The 13,374-nt window shown below is 32.8% G+C and overlaps 1 protein-coding gene across 2 annotated transcripts in view; it reads right to left on the reverse strand.

Moving 5' to 3' along the window:
- The window catches only part of LOC132701520 (protein fem-1 homolog CG6966), a 77,011-nt gene that overhangs the window by 22,028 nt on the left and 41,609 nt on the right, over positions 1-13,374 (reverse strand). For both annotated transcript variants that reach the window (XM_060669503.1, XM_060669504.1), the window contains exons 5-6: positions 7,515-7,704; positions 2,357-2,593 (exon numbers count right to left, since the gene is read on the reverse strand). In XM_060669503.1, coding sequence (XP_060525486.1) covers positions 2,357-2,593; positions 7,515-7,704 — 427 coding nt within the window. The remainder of the gene's footprint in view (positions 1-2,356; positions 2,594-7,514; positions 7,705-13,374) is intronic.

Genomic DNA, 13,374 nt, shown 5'->3' on the forward strand with positions numbered 1-13,374 from the left:
GACTAGATGACTATGGGTGGTTGCGAAATAAAACTCCATTTTTCTTTTATTGTTTTATTTGAGAGTAAGAAACATGGAAATAAGAAAATAGAAAAAAAAAGAAACCTAATTAATTTATGATTAACTATTAAAGTTATTTTAAGGGGTGTTTTCGTTCTTTAAATAATCTCAAAAGTATAAATCAAGTGGGGTTATATTTGGTGACCTAGGAGGCCAAGGAATAGGTCCATAAGTGCAATAATGATGATTTTTTGTATTATAAATTCTATAATTTGAAAATTTAAATTCGTCGGTCCACAAAATAAACCGAAAATTATTTGTGTTTTGCCGGGAAAAATTAACATACCAATGACAAAAAAGTCTTCTCTCTGCATCTTCGGCTGCTGCTGCACCTGAGCTGGTCGGAATTTATAAGGGCAAAATGTGTGTTTTTTTAAAATCCTTTGGACAGTATTAAAAGATGGATTAGAGTTTTAGACTGTCTCGAATAGAATTGTCGTGATATGCTTCAAAATATCCAAGGATACCAATTGGGACTTCGTCACTTATAACAAAAATTTTTCGTCTTCTTTTTGCAAAAACGGTTTCATTATTTCTAAAAATTCAGTAAAGGCACAGAAAAAAATGTTCATATGGTGCAGTGCGCTGTGGATATAGGTTTATTGCCCTTACCCCGACGATTTACTGCATACCAAACATGTCGCGCTTCATGTGTAAAAACTATTTTTGAATAAGTGATACACTAAAAATAATTTAAATAATAATTGATATAGCATAATTAACATATTAAAACTAATTTTTTAACAACTAGTTTTCTATTTGCCCGAGCTGTCATTATTTTGCACAGCCTTCTTTGAACAATTTTTTCTGCGCCTTTAGCGAATCTTTAGAAATAATGAAACCGTTTTTGCTAAAAGGAGACGAAAAAATTTTATAATAAATGAAGATGTGAAAATTCGTGTTATTATGATTGTTTCTTATGATCAAATAGAGCAATAAAAGGAAAATGGAGTTTTATTTCGCAACCACTCATAGCATCTAGTCTAAAAGAGGTATGTGCTGATAATTCGGTTATTTTCAATTTTTGGCCAATATTGCATAAGACTTTTTTTTCTATTAGAGTCAAGTTGCGAAAGTTAGAGTAAAAAATATACAGGGTGAGCACGTTTTCCTCATTTTTTTCTACACCCTATATACAATTGTTTCTCTGTTTTCACCTTCGTAAATCAGTTAAAAATGCTAGTAGTTTGCTAATTTAACCGACTTTGTATCTTTACTCATAACAAAGTTACCAATGATAAACGCTTAATTTAGATTAGCCGGTAAGCCTGTATACTGTTCGAGGGAGGCGGAGTTAAAGAAGGCCCATGAGTGTCGGATCACTGATTCTTGTACTGGTGAAAGGTAAATACCTGAGTCATGTTAAGATTGTATGGTTATTTAGATATTTTTATCCATTCTTTTCCAAGAATGCAAGAATTTTAGTTTGGTCGAATAAGATTTGAAGTCCGGTTTCATGATTATAATCGGCAACTGCTGACTGAGTTTATTTGTCCTAGCTTAAGGCTCATTCATGTTCGTTTAGCCGAGTTGATATTTCTTGTCATGTTTTTCCAATGTATCTTTGTCTCAAATCTTTGCCCCAAATGCATGGACTGCGTTGCATTGCAAACTTCTGTAGTATAGTATGCAACACGTTCGGTAAACGAGTCAGTCAAATGCCGCTTACCACACTTGTTGCATAATATATTATTACGATGACTGGTGATAATGGAGAACCAATAACTGTTCCTGAAATTTGTTTATAAATTTGACTGATACAAGAACAATGGGATTCAGACAAACATCTTTTAATTAAGATTACAAGATTTGATTCCGGATTCCCGGATTTTAATTTATCTAAAATTATGTTGAGTTTCAGGAATAGGAACTGTAGTAAAGAGGTACTAGACGTCAAAACTGTCCAGAATATCGCCTGCTTCTATTGTAATTTTGTTATTGTTAGTTTTCCCTGAAAAAGACTCCCTCAAACAGTATATGAGCAGGTACAGAATCCAACAAGCTGATTGGAGAAACGTCAGCAAGTTCGACTTATCAACAACTGAAGCAGGAGGAATCCAGTAGATTTGTAAATAGTATGTAACACTTACAATGCCACCTATTTAACTCTTGTCTCTCCAGCAAAATCAAAACGAACCAAAACTAACAGTCCTTTTTGAATTTTTTGCACTGTACCACCAAGCTTTAATTGCACGTGATCGCCTTACCCGACCTAACTGGTAGAGGCGAGCAATCAGTGTCACATAAGAACCAGTGTAAATTTGCAAGCGGTAAGTAAGTAAAAGTTACAAAGAACCTGTTAAACTTTCCAGCGTCAGCGTACACTGCTCCTCGATATCGAATGTAATAACTGGTGTCCGGATGTGCAGGTCCCAGGATCCTCTCGCGCATAATCAACGCCTGCATCCTCATCTCGTCCGGATCGGTCATTAAGTCATCCAACGCCAGAGGGTCCGATATTTCTACCACATAATCATATGCGGCCACTTTTTGCATTCGCTGTTTGGGTATCGCTGGACCGTCGCCGTGGTACCTTTTGGAAAAAATAAAATTATTTATTATTAATATCCGGGTGACTTATAAATACACATTTAGAATTACTCGGAGAATTGAAGTAGCGATTGGTTACTTCTTCAACCTATGGAAATTAGGAAAGCATTTAGATTTAGTTTCGTCACCTAACGACATATGGCACAAACCTAGCCGTTTGGTTAGTTAGAAATATGTTCTTTCGTTCGAGTTGAAATCTGTAATTTTTATAACTCATGACATACTGAGCAACCCTCAATAAGATGAACGGACCAAGTTGTACAGAATAGGGAAGAGTGGCAAAATTTGCGGTACGCCTATGTTTAGCAGTGGCTGGCTTATTGATAATAGTGATTATGATGTCTCGCAGAGGATTAGGGTTCCTGCAGAAACCGATAGTTACTACTAACGGATCATTTAAAATTCCAAATCGAGGGCGCAAGCGGAAGCGTTCTATTGTTAACGGGGCAACAAAAAAATAAGCGCATATTATTTCAGTTTTATGTTCGACACAAAAAATCTTCAATATAGTCTAAAATGTCTATCGGAGAAGTTTCAGTGTTCTGATGAACTGCAAAATATGCCTTAAAATTAAAAAATTAAATTTGAATAAAATTTGTACCTCTTGCATCAAATTTGAAAAAAAAACGATATGGTTGCACTTGTCTTGCTACTACTTACTTTTTATATGTAAGGAAATGGTTTTTAGCAATAATGTTTTTTTGCAATAAGGTATTTGTGGTTGGAAATAAGTATGGAACTTTTTATAATTGGTGTTCTAAATTATTTAGTCTTGATTCTACAGTGCATTCAGATTTTTAGTTTCAATGCTCAACGACAGATGACAGTACGAACGAAGTTAAGAGTTCTAAATAAAAAAAATCTTGAGTTTCCGTGTAAAAATAGTTTTTTTCAGAGAAAAAATTGTTAAATTATTTACAAAAATATGAATGTTGCGGTGTTGCGAGAAATGCTTTCATGTCGGGAGTAAATGGTATAACGGTAAAAAAACGTTTAATCGTTTAAACGTTCAATCATGGAAGAGTTGTTGTATAAAATCTTCGAATACGCATAAGCCGCAAAGTGTGTCGAATTTTATAAAATTTGAAAAACAAAGGAACTTCCTATTCGGAATGGCAAGCTGAAATACAACTTTATTTGAATCTACATTTTTAAATTCCGAAATACGGAAAAATAAAATAAACCAGCTCGAAGCAGTGCACAACGGCGCAACATGTGGGAATAAAGGAAAAAAAACCTTACCTTAATAAATAATCAACATATTAAGCTAACGTTGGTCTTAGTTAATTTAGAACGGAAAATTTGATTTTTGTTAAGATACAATTCAGACCCACACACATATTTTTTACAGGCAAGAAATATGACCAATGTTTCATAAAATCCTTGTACAACTAGAGTTAACACCGGTTTAGAACAAGTGGTGCAACAACCATTATTTCGAACTGCTTTTAAATAAGTATTTAGATGAACCTGCTCGGTCACAAACCGACGTTCTGCCAGTGTTCGAAAAATCGAAAAGTTGTCTTGATTCAAATTTTGATATATTGAACTAAGTTTGAAATAAAAAACATTTTTTTTGGGTTTCTTTATTTAAACGCGCTTTTTCCGCTAATTTTGTGTCAGTATTTCCTGCGTTTCGATAATGACACAAAATTGTAGAATTTTGATTTTCGAAAAATTGATCAAGATTGTTCACTTTTTTTCACTTAAAACTCCGCACGCCAATAAGTCCAAAACGAAAAGAAATATTTAATTTATGTAAAAAGTAGTCAAAGTGTGGGGTCAAGTAGATATTTCCTAAAGTTTAAAAAATTCGACGCCTGCAAAGAGCTGGGCGTCGCGACGCGTCGAAAAATTATTCGATTGCAGAGACTTTGGAAATACGCGCATACAAAAGTACATATTATTTAAAAACTTTTTTGTTATTTACTCAAACTTATTTACTTTATCCGTTTCTAAGTTATACCGATTTAAAGTAAACATTTCTTGATTAATAAAAAATGTGATTAACGCTTATTTTTACAAGTATCCCATGAATGTTAGTTACTATGGCAACCATTGTTATCGCAGTTGTTTTAAGTGCAATTACAAACGTAAGTTGTTATTGCTGTATCAAAAAATTGTCACATTTTGTCACAAGAAATATCCAAATTTGTTCGGTTTAAAAAAAACTAAGAATTATTATGTGAAAATGGTGCAATTTAGCAATGAGGGAAAAATAGACATGTTACTGGTGTTTGGAGAATGCAGATGCAATTGTAGAGAAGCAAAAAGAGTTTACGCACGGCGTTATCCGCATAGAAGAGTCCCCGATGCAAAAACCTTTTCAAGTTTATGTAAAAACTTAAGAGAATATGGCAGCTTCATAAAACCTAAAAGAGATAGGAACAGGACGGCTACAAATGATGAAAATACTGCTGCTGTAATTCAGCAGGTTGATAATAACCCCAAGATATCCCTATCAGAGATAAAAGAAAATACCGGTGTTATCATAAGTTCTTCGTGGAGAATTCTACATAGAAACTCTTTTCACCCGTACAAAAGTAAACTAGTTCATAAACTAAAACCAGGCGATTATGCTAGAAGAATGTATTTCTTAGCGACATTGTCCGATTTGTATAGCCAAGATGCAAATTTTCTCTCGAAAATTTTATGGAGCGACGAAAGTCGATTTCAAAGTAATGGAATCGTTAATAGACACAACTGTCGTTTTCGGTCCGAAAACCATCCTCCTTGGATTACAGAAAGAGGTAACCAACGAATTTTTAGTATCAATGTTTGGTGCGGCATATTAAATGGATTCCTTATTGGACCTTACTTTTACGAAGGAACTTTAAATGCAGATCGCTATTTAAGATTTCTTCAAACTACACTTCCGGAACTATTAGAAGAAGTGCCTCTTGACACTAGAATGAATATGTGGCTACAGCAGGATGGAGCGCCTGCACATAATGCCCAAATAGTAACGAGGTATTTGAACCGAGAATATCCCAATAGATGGTTTGGTACTAATGGACTGGTAAGGTGGCCGGCGAGGTCCCCGGACATTACACCACCAGATTATTTTCTTTGGGGCTACATAAAAAACGTTATCTATGAAGAACCTATCGAAGATATGGCTGATCTCATTAACAAAATTAGTGCAGCGTGTGCCGCTATCACAAGAAGGACTCTCCTACAAGTGACCCAAGCTCATCTGTTAAAAGTTTTTGATAGTTGTGTTCGAGTAGAGCATAATTTTGAACAAAATTTTTGAAATGTCTTATTATGTAGTTAATTGCAATAATAATTTTGGTTATTAAATTGTAGGTATTTTACTGCTTTTTAATTTATTTATCATGTTTTCAGAACTAAATCGATAAAAAATAATAAATAAAATCATACTAAAATAGTTGAAATCTATTGTTTGTAATTGCACTTAAAACAACTGCGATAACAATGGTTGCCATAGTAACTAACATTCATGGCATACTTGTAAAAATAAGCGTTAATCACATTTTTTATTAATCAAGAAATGTTTACTTTAAATCGGTATAACTTAGAAACGGGTAAAGTAAATAAGTTTGAGTAAATAACAAAAAAGTTTTTAAATAATATGTACTTTTGTATGCGCGTATTTCCAAAGTCTCTGCAATCGAATAATTTTTCGACGCGTCGCGACGCCCAGCTCTTTGCAGGCGTCGAATTTTTTAAACTTTAGGAAAAGTCTACTTGACCCCACACTTAGACTACTTTTTACATAAATTAAATATTTCTTTTCGTTTTGGAGTTATTGGCGTGCGGAGTTTTAAGTGAAAAACTCTGTATATATTAGGAAATCCGAAGCAGCTTTTTATATATTTTTTTTTTGTAAGAAATGCCCAATATGGCAAGCAATTTTGACTGTCATTGTCGATTCATGGTGGTCGATGTAAGTTGTAATACAAACATTACCAAGGGGAAAGAAGACATCTCTGTTTCAGGTGTTAATGAAGCTGTATCAATTAAAGACTAAGAGTGAGTTTCTCTCAACTTTTTTACTTTTGCAGGATTGAGCTCATAGACAATCTCCAAATGCTTTTCCTGGCACACCTTCTTTTTATTATATTTTACCTTCTTTTTAAGACTTTACAAACAGCAAGTCAGCTTAGACTATTCCTTTTAGCCAGCAACGGTACTTTTAGAAAACTCGCGTTTTGCAGCCTCTGTTGATAAGTAATAAATAAATATTTAAATAATAAAATAATAAAATTTTCACTTAAAACATAAAGAAGAGCATTCCGGATTTATCAACACTTTACTAAATTCTTTGTAATTAAATTTCAAACTCATGGTTTTATACTTTAGCACAACAAATAGTAACTGTAAACTGACAAAATCATTACTGAAAATCTACTAAATAATTATAGTAGACAAAACGGAACAGCTATGCTATCGAAGCATAAAAATATTGTTATAAAATTCTCTAATCTGTAATTATGAGATGAGCAAATACGAGCACGTAATTTTTTAATATATAAAAAATATACCGCTTCGCGTAGCTTGGTGTGGCCCGTATTTAATTTAGTATAATATTTATAATAGATGATTATGAACATTAAACTTCAATTTTCTTGGTGATGGGTAATTTTCTGATTTTTAAAAAGCCTTCCACTAATAATTTAAGAACTGACAGGAGAGAAAATGTAATAACCAAGTCGAAAACCATTCGATAAAAACTTCATGAAATTAGGTTTATCAATTTGAGAAACGCGTCTTACGTCGTATCTTAGTTTATCCAGTATTTTTTAATGCCTCTTAAAATATATTTTTTTGGAAAACCTTTTGTAAATAGATAGTTATAGAAAACGAGATCAATTTTGGTTTTTATCCTCTTGTTGAAACTGTGCGTGACAGTGCTTGAGAGAAAAAATTAACGTAGTTACCTTTCGTACATGGCTCGTTTCCAAAGTTCCAACGCTCCGATCATTTCCCGTTTCTTGTCGACGCACGTCGCACCCAACAGTTCCAACGCGTCGATGCGCTCGCGTCTCGATACCAGATTGGGAAATTTGATTAAGTATTCTACGATATGATTGTGTCCGGTCACCGCGGCGGCCAACAATGGCGTCATTCCTGAAATATACGTTTGTTACCGGGCGAGTTTGCAATGTTTAAAATGCGAAAGAGTAATAAAATGTATGTTTGCAATGACAGAGATCATTAAACAACGTGGGCAAAAGTTCAGAAAAATTATTTGAGTGATAGTTTTCCATATTTGGGGTTCTAATGTATATACCTCCAACCATTCCTAAATTAAGATCACACTAAAGTAATATGACAGCGGCGTTACTAAACGTAGTTTATTAGGTAAACAAGTACAATAATAATTAAGAATGCTTATAACTACAGAGATGGGCAGATAATCCAAATATTAATTTTTCTAAAATCAAGTAAATAAAATATAGAAGTAAGAACAATATGATTCTTTGTAATAATAATTATTATTTAACAAAACTATGTACCGAATGACCCCCTCCCCCCTTAAAACTTGTATATTTAACCTTTGGGAAAAAACGTCAAATACAAAAGTTGCTCAAAAAATGGTTAGTTATTTGTAATACATATTTTGATATGTGTGTATTTTATTTTATATTTTTATATATACAGTGATATATTTAGCAAAACTTACGTTCTTTTTATTATAAAATGTTTTATTCTGAAAGAGGAATATAATTAATTTTGGAAACGTTTGTTAAAGCAAATAAGAGAGCTAAGACTACACAATGAAAGTTGCAGACAAAAAAACCTTTCATCGAATCTATGAAAAATTTCAACAAACATTTAGCCTAGCCAGAACGAAGAATGAAGATAGCTAAAATTTGAAGAAAATTCTCATATTTCGGAAAACCTGAAAAAGGAGTTTATTACATCGTATATACATCGTACGGAAGTATTCAAACCACTCTCAAAAAAGCAGGATACAAAGCATTCCACAAAATTAAAAAAAAAACTATTGCATTCAGGTTAGGATACAGGTATTAGGATATAATATTATGCGAAATGTTCTCTTCTTTCTGGCTAGGCTCCATGTTTGTCGAAATTTTTCATGGATTCGATAAAAGTTTTCTTATCTGAAACGTGCAATCGGGGTTTAATTACACGTTCCCTTTTCCATTGAGCTAATTTACCCCTCTCAGTTGGTTTAATAAACGTTTCCAAAATTCATAAGATTTTTTCTTTGGGAATAAGGCATTTTAATATGACAAAAGGAACATAGTTTTGCTAAAACTGTAACTGCCACTGTCAATTATAAATTAAAATTTTGTTTTTTGGTAACGACCTATTTCACAGTCACCTAAGATATAGATGTAAATTCCAGAATATTATTTTATTTTTGAACGTTGCTTTTATGTTAAAAGTACATATATCTCAAAAACTATTAGATTGGAACAATTTTTGGAGGACGGATAATATACAGGGTGGTCTTTAAAAAATATATAATATCTGTGTCTGATTTATGCAACACCCTGTATGTAAATGTAGAAATTATCTTGCAAATAGCTTACGTATTTACATTATAAATGATCACCCAGTACAAAACAACTTCATCCAAAGTCCAAAGAAACAGTGGAAAATAACCTATTATAGCATACTTAATTTGAATTCAAAATAACTTTTCTAATTGGAATACAGATGAGACGATAAATTTATCTATTACATAGAAGCAGCATTATACTTCTTTATAAACATTAATATTTGAATTTATTTTCTGAATTTACGAATTTTTCACATTTTAATTTTTTCTCGCGATCCATCAATCACTCCACATTTATTTTAGAATTTCTATTTATTTGAACATAAACTTACAATTTAGAAAATACAAAACAGATAAAAAAAAAGTATCAACTAAGATAATATAATATTACGAACAAAGCTCGCAGATAAAGTGATTTTTCTTTCTATTCGTTGTATTTTGACATCGAACCCACATTTCTTTAGTACGAGGCCGTGCAAAAAGTTCTCCTGGCATCCTACTCTGTTCTTGGCAAAATGCTTTGCTACCTGGGGGAGCGTTGTCGTTTTTAAAACTCCTTCGTGCAAAGATGAATTGCCCATTGTAGTAAATGAAATCCGATGTTATTTTTGTTAAATGCCTGACCTCGAGCAAATGACTTATTTTCAGGGATCCTTGAAGGTATTCTCAGATTTCTTGTCAAAAAACCTTTTACCCATTTCATTCTGGTTAAAATGACGTAAGTTGTGGACCTTTGCTAACCCGTTAACTAGTCTTCTCAGATCGTTGGTAGCGAAACCAAAAAACTTTGTTTCCATTTCCACAATATGAATCGCTAACATCTTTTCCATTTCACGTGGTTATATTATTTTATAACCTCCAAATTCAGCCTTTGGATAGGCACCTTTTTCAAATCTTCTCCGTAAAGTTGGAACATCAAATGTTTTGGCAGCTAATTTTTCAAAGAAACTTCCACAGTCTACAATAATACTATTTACAAAACTTCTGGATTCCTTCTGCGTCGGTTGTTATTGATTCGAATTTGCTAACGTTTCTACAGTTTCAGCTAAGCTTTTAAGAAGCCAACAGGATGATTGGCGAAACGTCAGCAAGTTCGAATCAACAACCGACGTACGGGGAATCCAGAAGTTTTGTAAATAGTTTTGGCAGCTAATTGCCAACCCTTTTTCTTTTATTTTACGTTATTGATCGGTTTTCCCATAGCATTTTCATCCCATGCTTGCCGTTTTTTTGCATTCTCGTCCATTTTGGCTTATAACTTAAAATTACTAACAAATCTGAAATGTGAAGGATATGTAATTTTGTTTCTTATTATGGTATATATAGGGTGCATTGGATCACATCATTATGCCACCATAGGAATATGTAAATGTTGGAAAAAGAATGGAATAGATGGCTTCGCACAATTATAACCTCAAAACGCGATAACCCGTATTACCATGTAAAAAACTATCTTTTGTTTGTACGTAATAAATGACTATCAAAAATTGTACATCTAAGACTACGAAATTCTATATTGAGACTTACCGAAAAATTCCTTTAACACACGTGGTGAACTGAACTAGCTAATGCAGACAGGAAGCGAGAAGCATTCCCAGCATTGAGATTTTGTTAGTGATTAGTGTTATTATTAATTTAGTAATCACCGTGGTAAGGTTTTAAATCTAACATAGAAATATCTAATTTATATAATTTTTATTACTATAGAAAAAGTTAATGGTGTTGCTCCCAAAAAAAGTTGATACACCAATATGAGCACTGCAAAGGAAAGTGCAATCTTCTAAGAGATTGGAAAAATAAATTGGAAAATAGTACTAGAACACGGATTTGTCAAAGGAACAGGAATTTTCGATACGAATGACAGTAGTGTATTAAATATTATGTTTACCATAATTCAGTAAATTATATTCCTAAAGAAAAAGGGTTTCCGCCATTTAAAGGCCCAGGAAGTCAATAAAATCAACGGCTTTTTGCCCAGCATACATGAAAGTTAATATAGAAAACAATATGTACCGGGTGAATTTAATTTTTCAAAGAGTTTCAGTTAAGCTCGGAAGAAACCAACATGTTGATTGGCGAAACGTTGGTTTGATTCATCAACAACCGACGCAAGGGCAAAATTTATAAATAACAGCCTAACAGATGTGTACGGGATAAAGTTTTAACCTTGGCCTTCAAGTCAAGAGTTAAAAGGAGAAATGCAGAAGTTTTGTAAATAATACGGGTGAATGTAATTAGGCAGCATGTAGACAACCAAAATAATCTAAAGCATTAACTTTAGAGAAGCGTAAAAAATTGGCTAACCAAATGGCATCAAAAATTCCTTTTACAGAAATTCTGTATCAAGTACGGGATTCTTTACAAGATAAAAAAAACTATTATTTTGTTTCTTATTGTTATAATTACTTTGGGATTCGTTTTTTAAACTAAACTGCTGCTTTCGAGCAAGAAAAATCTCACCTAAATTTAAAACTCAATGGATAATGGATTTATTCCTTAGGATACATTTTTCGATGTTAGATTATTTAACAGTCAAAATTTTCAAAAATTTTATAGGGTGTTTAAATAGAAATAGAAGAAAGGTGTAGTTCCATTATTATCCTGAATTTTAATTGTGATGGTTAGTGACCACACTAGTTCTCTTCTATAAATTATTTAATATTTACTAATATTTTCATTTTTATGGTTATTTTTAGATGCCGACAATAGCAAGAGCCTGTTTATAGATATAAATCAGACGCCTGAAGAAGTCGATGGCATTTTAACTAATGGGTGCAGGTCCAGGATGACAACTACTACTACTACAACTAGTTGAAGCTTACAAAAGAAGGAGAAGATAAACAAATTTATTACCTAATCTAATAAACCTCGCAGAAAATGTCTTGTATGGAGTAAGTTGATGTATTCAAAAAGCTGTGCTCCTATAGAATCTATTATTTCAACTGTTGCAAACTAGCATGAAGCTATTAAAAAAACAACTTCAGATATTTCGTTTTGTCATTAATGATAAAAAATAAAATCACAAAAGAGTAAACTACATTCAACCAAAAAGAAAAGAAAAAATAATGTTGCGGCCCTTGCACAACAGTAAAGGTTTTGGCGTCACAAAGATAGTGGATCTCATAACTAGCTTATCACAATCTTAAAGTTCTTTGTTTCACATATGATTGAAGACCTACTAAGAGTTACAATGGTCAGGTATTCCCCTCAAAACTATAAATACTCCAAAAGAGCCATTGTAGGTAAAAAAGTACTCAACGACTCTTGGGCACAACGAATGTTTATGTCTGTCAGTACTTTTATGAAGTTCTCCTAGATTCAAAACAGTATTCACTTCATAAGCGTCGTAGATTATACGCCTAAGTAGCTCTGCGTGTTGCTCTTTAAACACTCGCGAAGTACCAGCAACTTCTCCCACTTTCCTCTTGACTATCCCATTTTCAACTTTTTTTCTTACAGTTGACTTCGGAACTTTGGTCATGTCACTTATTTTTATTGTTGCTCCTACTTCCCATTGTGAATTTCTTATAAAATTGTAAACATTTAAAATAATTTGTTTAGCATCCGAAGACAAATGGATCCATTTTTTTATTTGCTGAGGTAGTTCATCTTCTAAATTGTCATTAGGTTCGACTACCATCTCCACTTCGTCTTGAAATTCTGCGTTGCTTTCCATGTCTTCTTCTAATAGAGGAACATCTGCTTCATTTCACGGTCTCCATATTTCAAAGTGTTAAAAAACAGAAACCTTCAAAAAATGTTTAAATGTAAGATTCTAATAAATATTTATCTATATTCTTATGATGTCTTTTTATCTACCACGAATATAATCTATAGTCTTAAAAAAGACTGTTGTTATTTACAAATCGGAGACACAAAAATACAAGAAGAAGAATGTTGCTAATCGACAGGCACACAAGATAAACATGTTTTTTTTTAAACTTACCTGTAAGATAAATAGAGTACAGGTAAATTTGATTAAGCATTAATGCTGCGGGATATTTTCAAATAAGTAGAATCGTTCTTAAGAGTTTAATCTAAATTCGTATATATTACTATACTTGATATATTATGTAACTGTGATCCTTCCAGTAAGCATGTATTTTTTTAATAAAATATCTAGTGAAAACAACCTCGCAGGGTCAGAGCTCGAGAATCAGGTACATAAATACGTATTTACCGGAGGATCACAGTCAAATACCTCCATACGAACATATGGTAATTTAGATTAAATTCTTAAGAACGATACATATCACCTGATGTTAAAA

This window comes from Cylas formicarius, unplaced genomic scaffold, assembly GCF_029955315.1.
Source record: "Cylas formicarius isolate icCylForm1 unplaced genomic scaffold, icCylForm1.1 PGA_scaffold_4__25_contigs__length_36172078, whole genome shotgun sequence".
NCBI classification, from domain to species: Eukaryota; Metazoa; Arthropoda; class Insecta; order Coleoptera; family Brentidae; genus Cylas; species Cylas formicarius.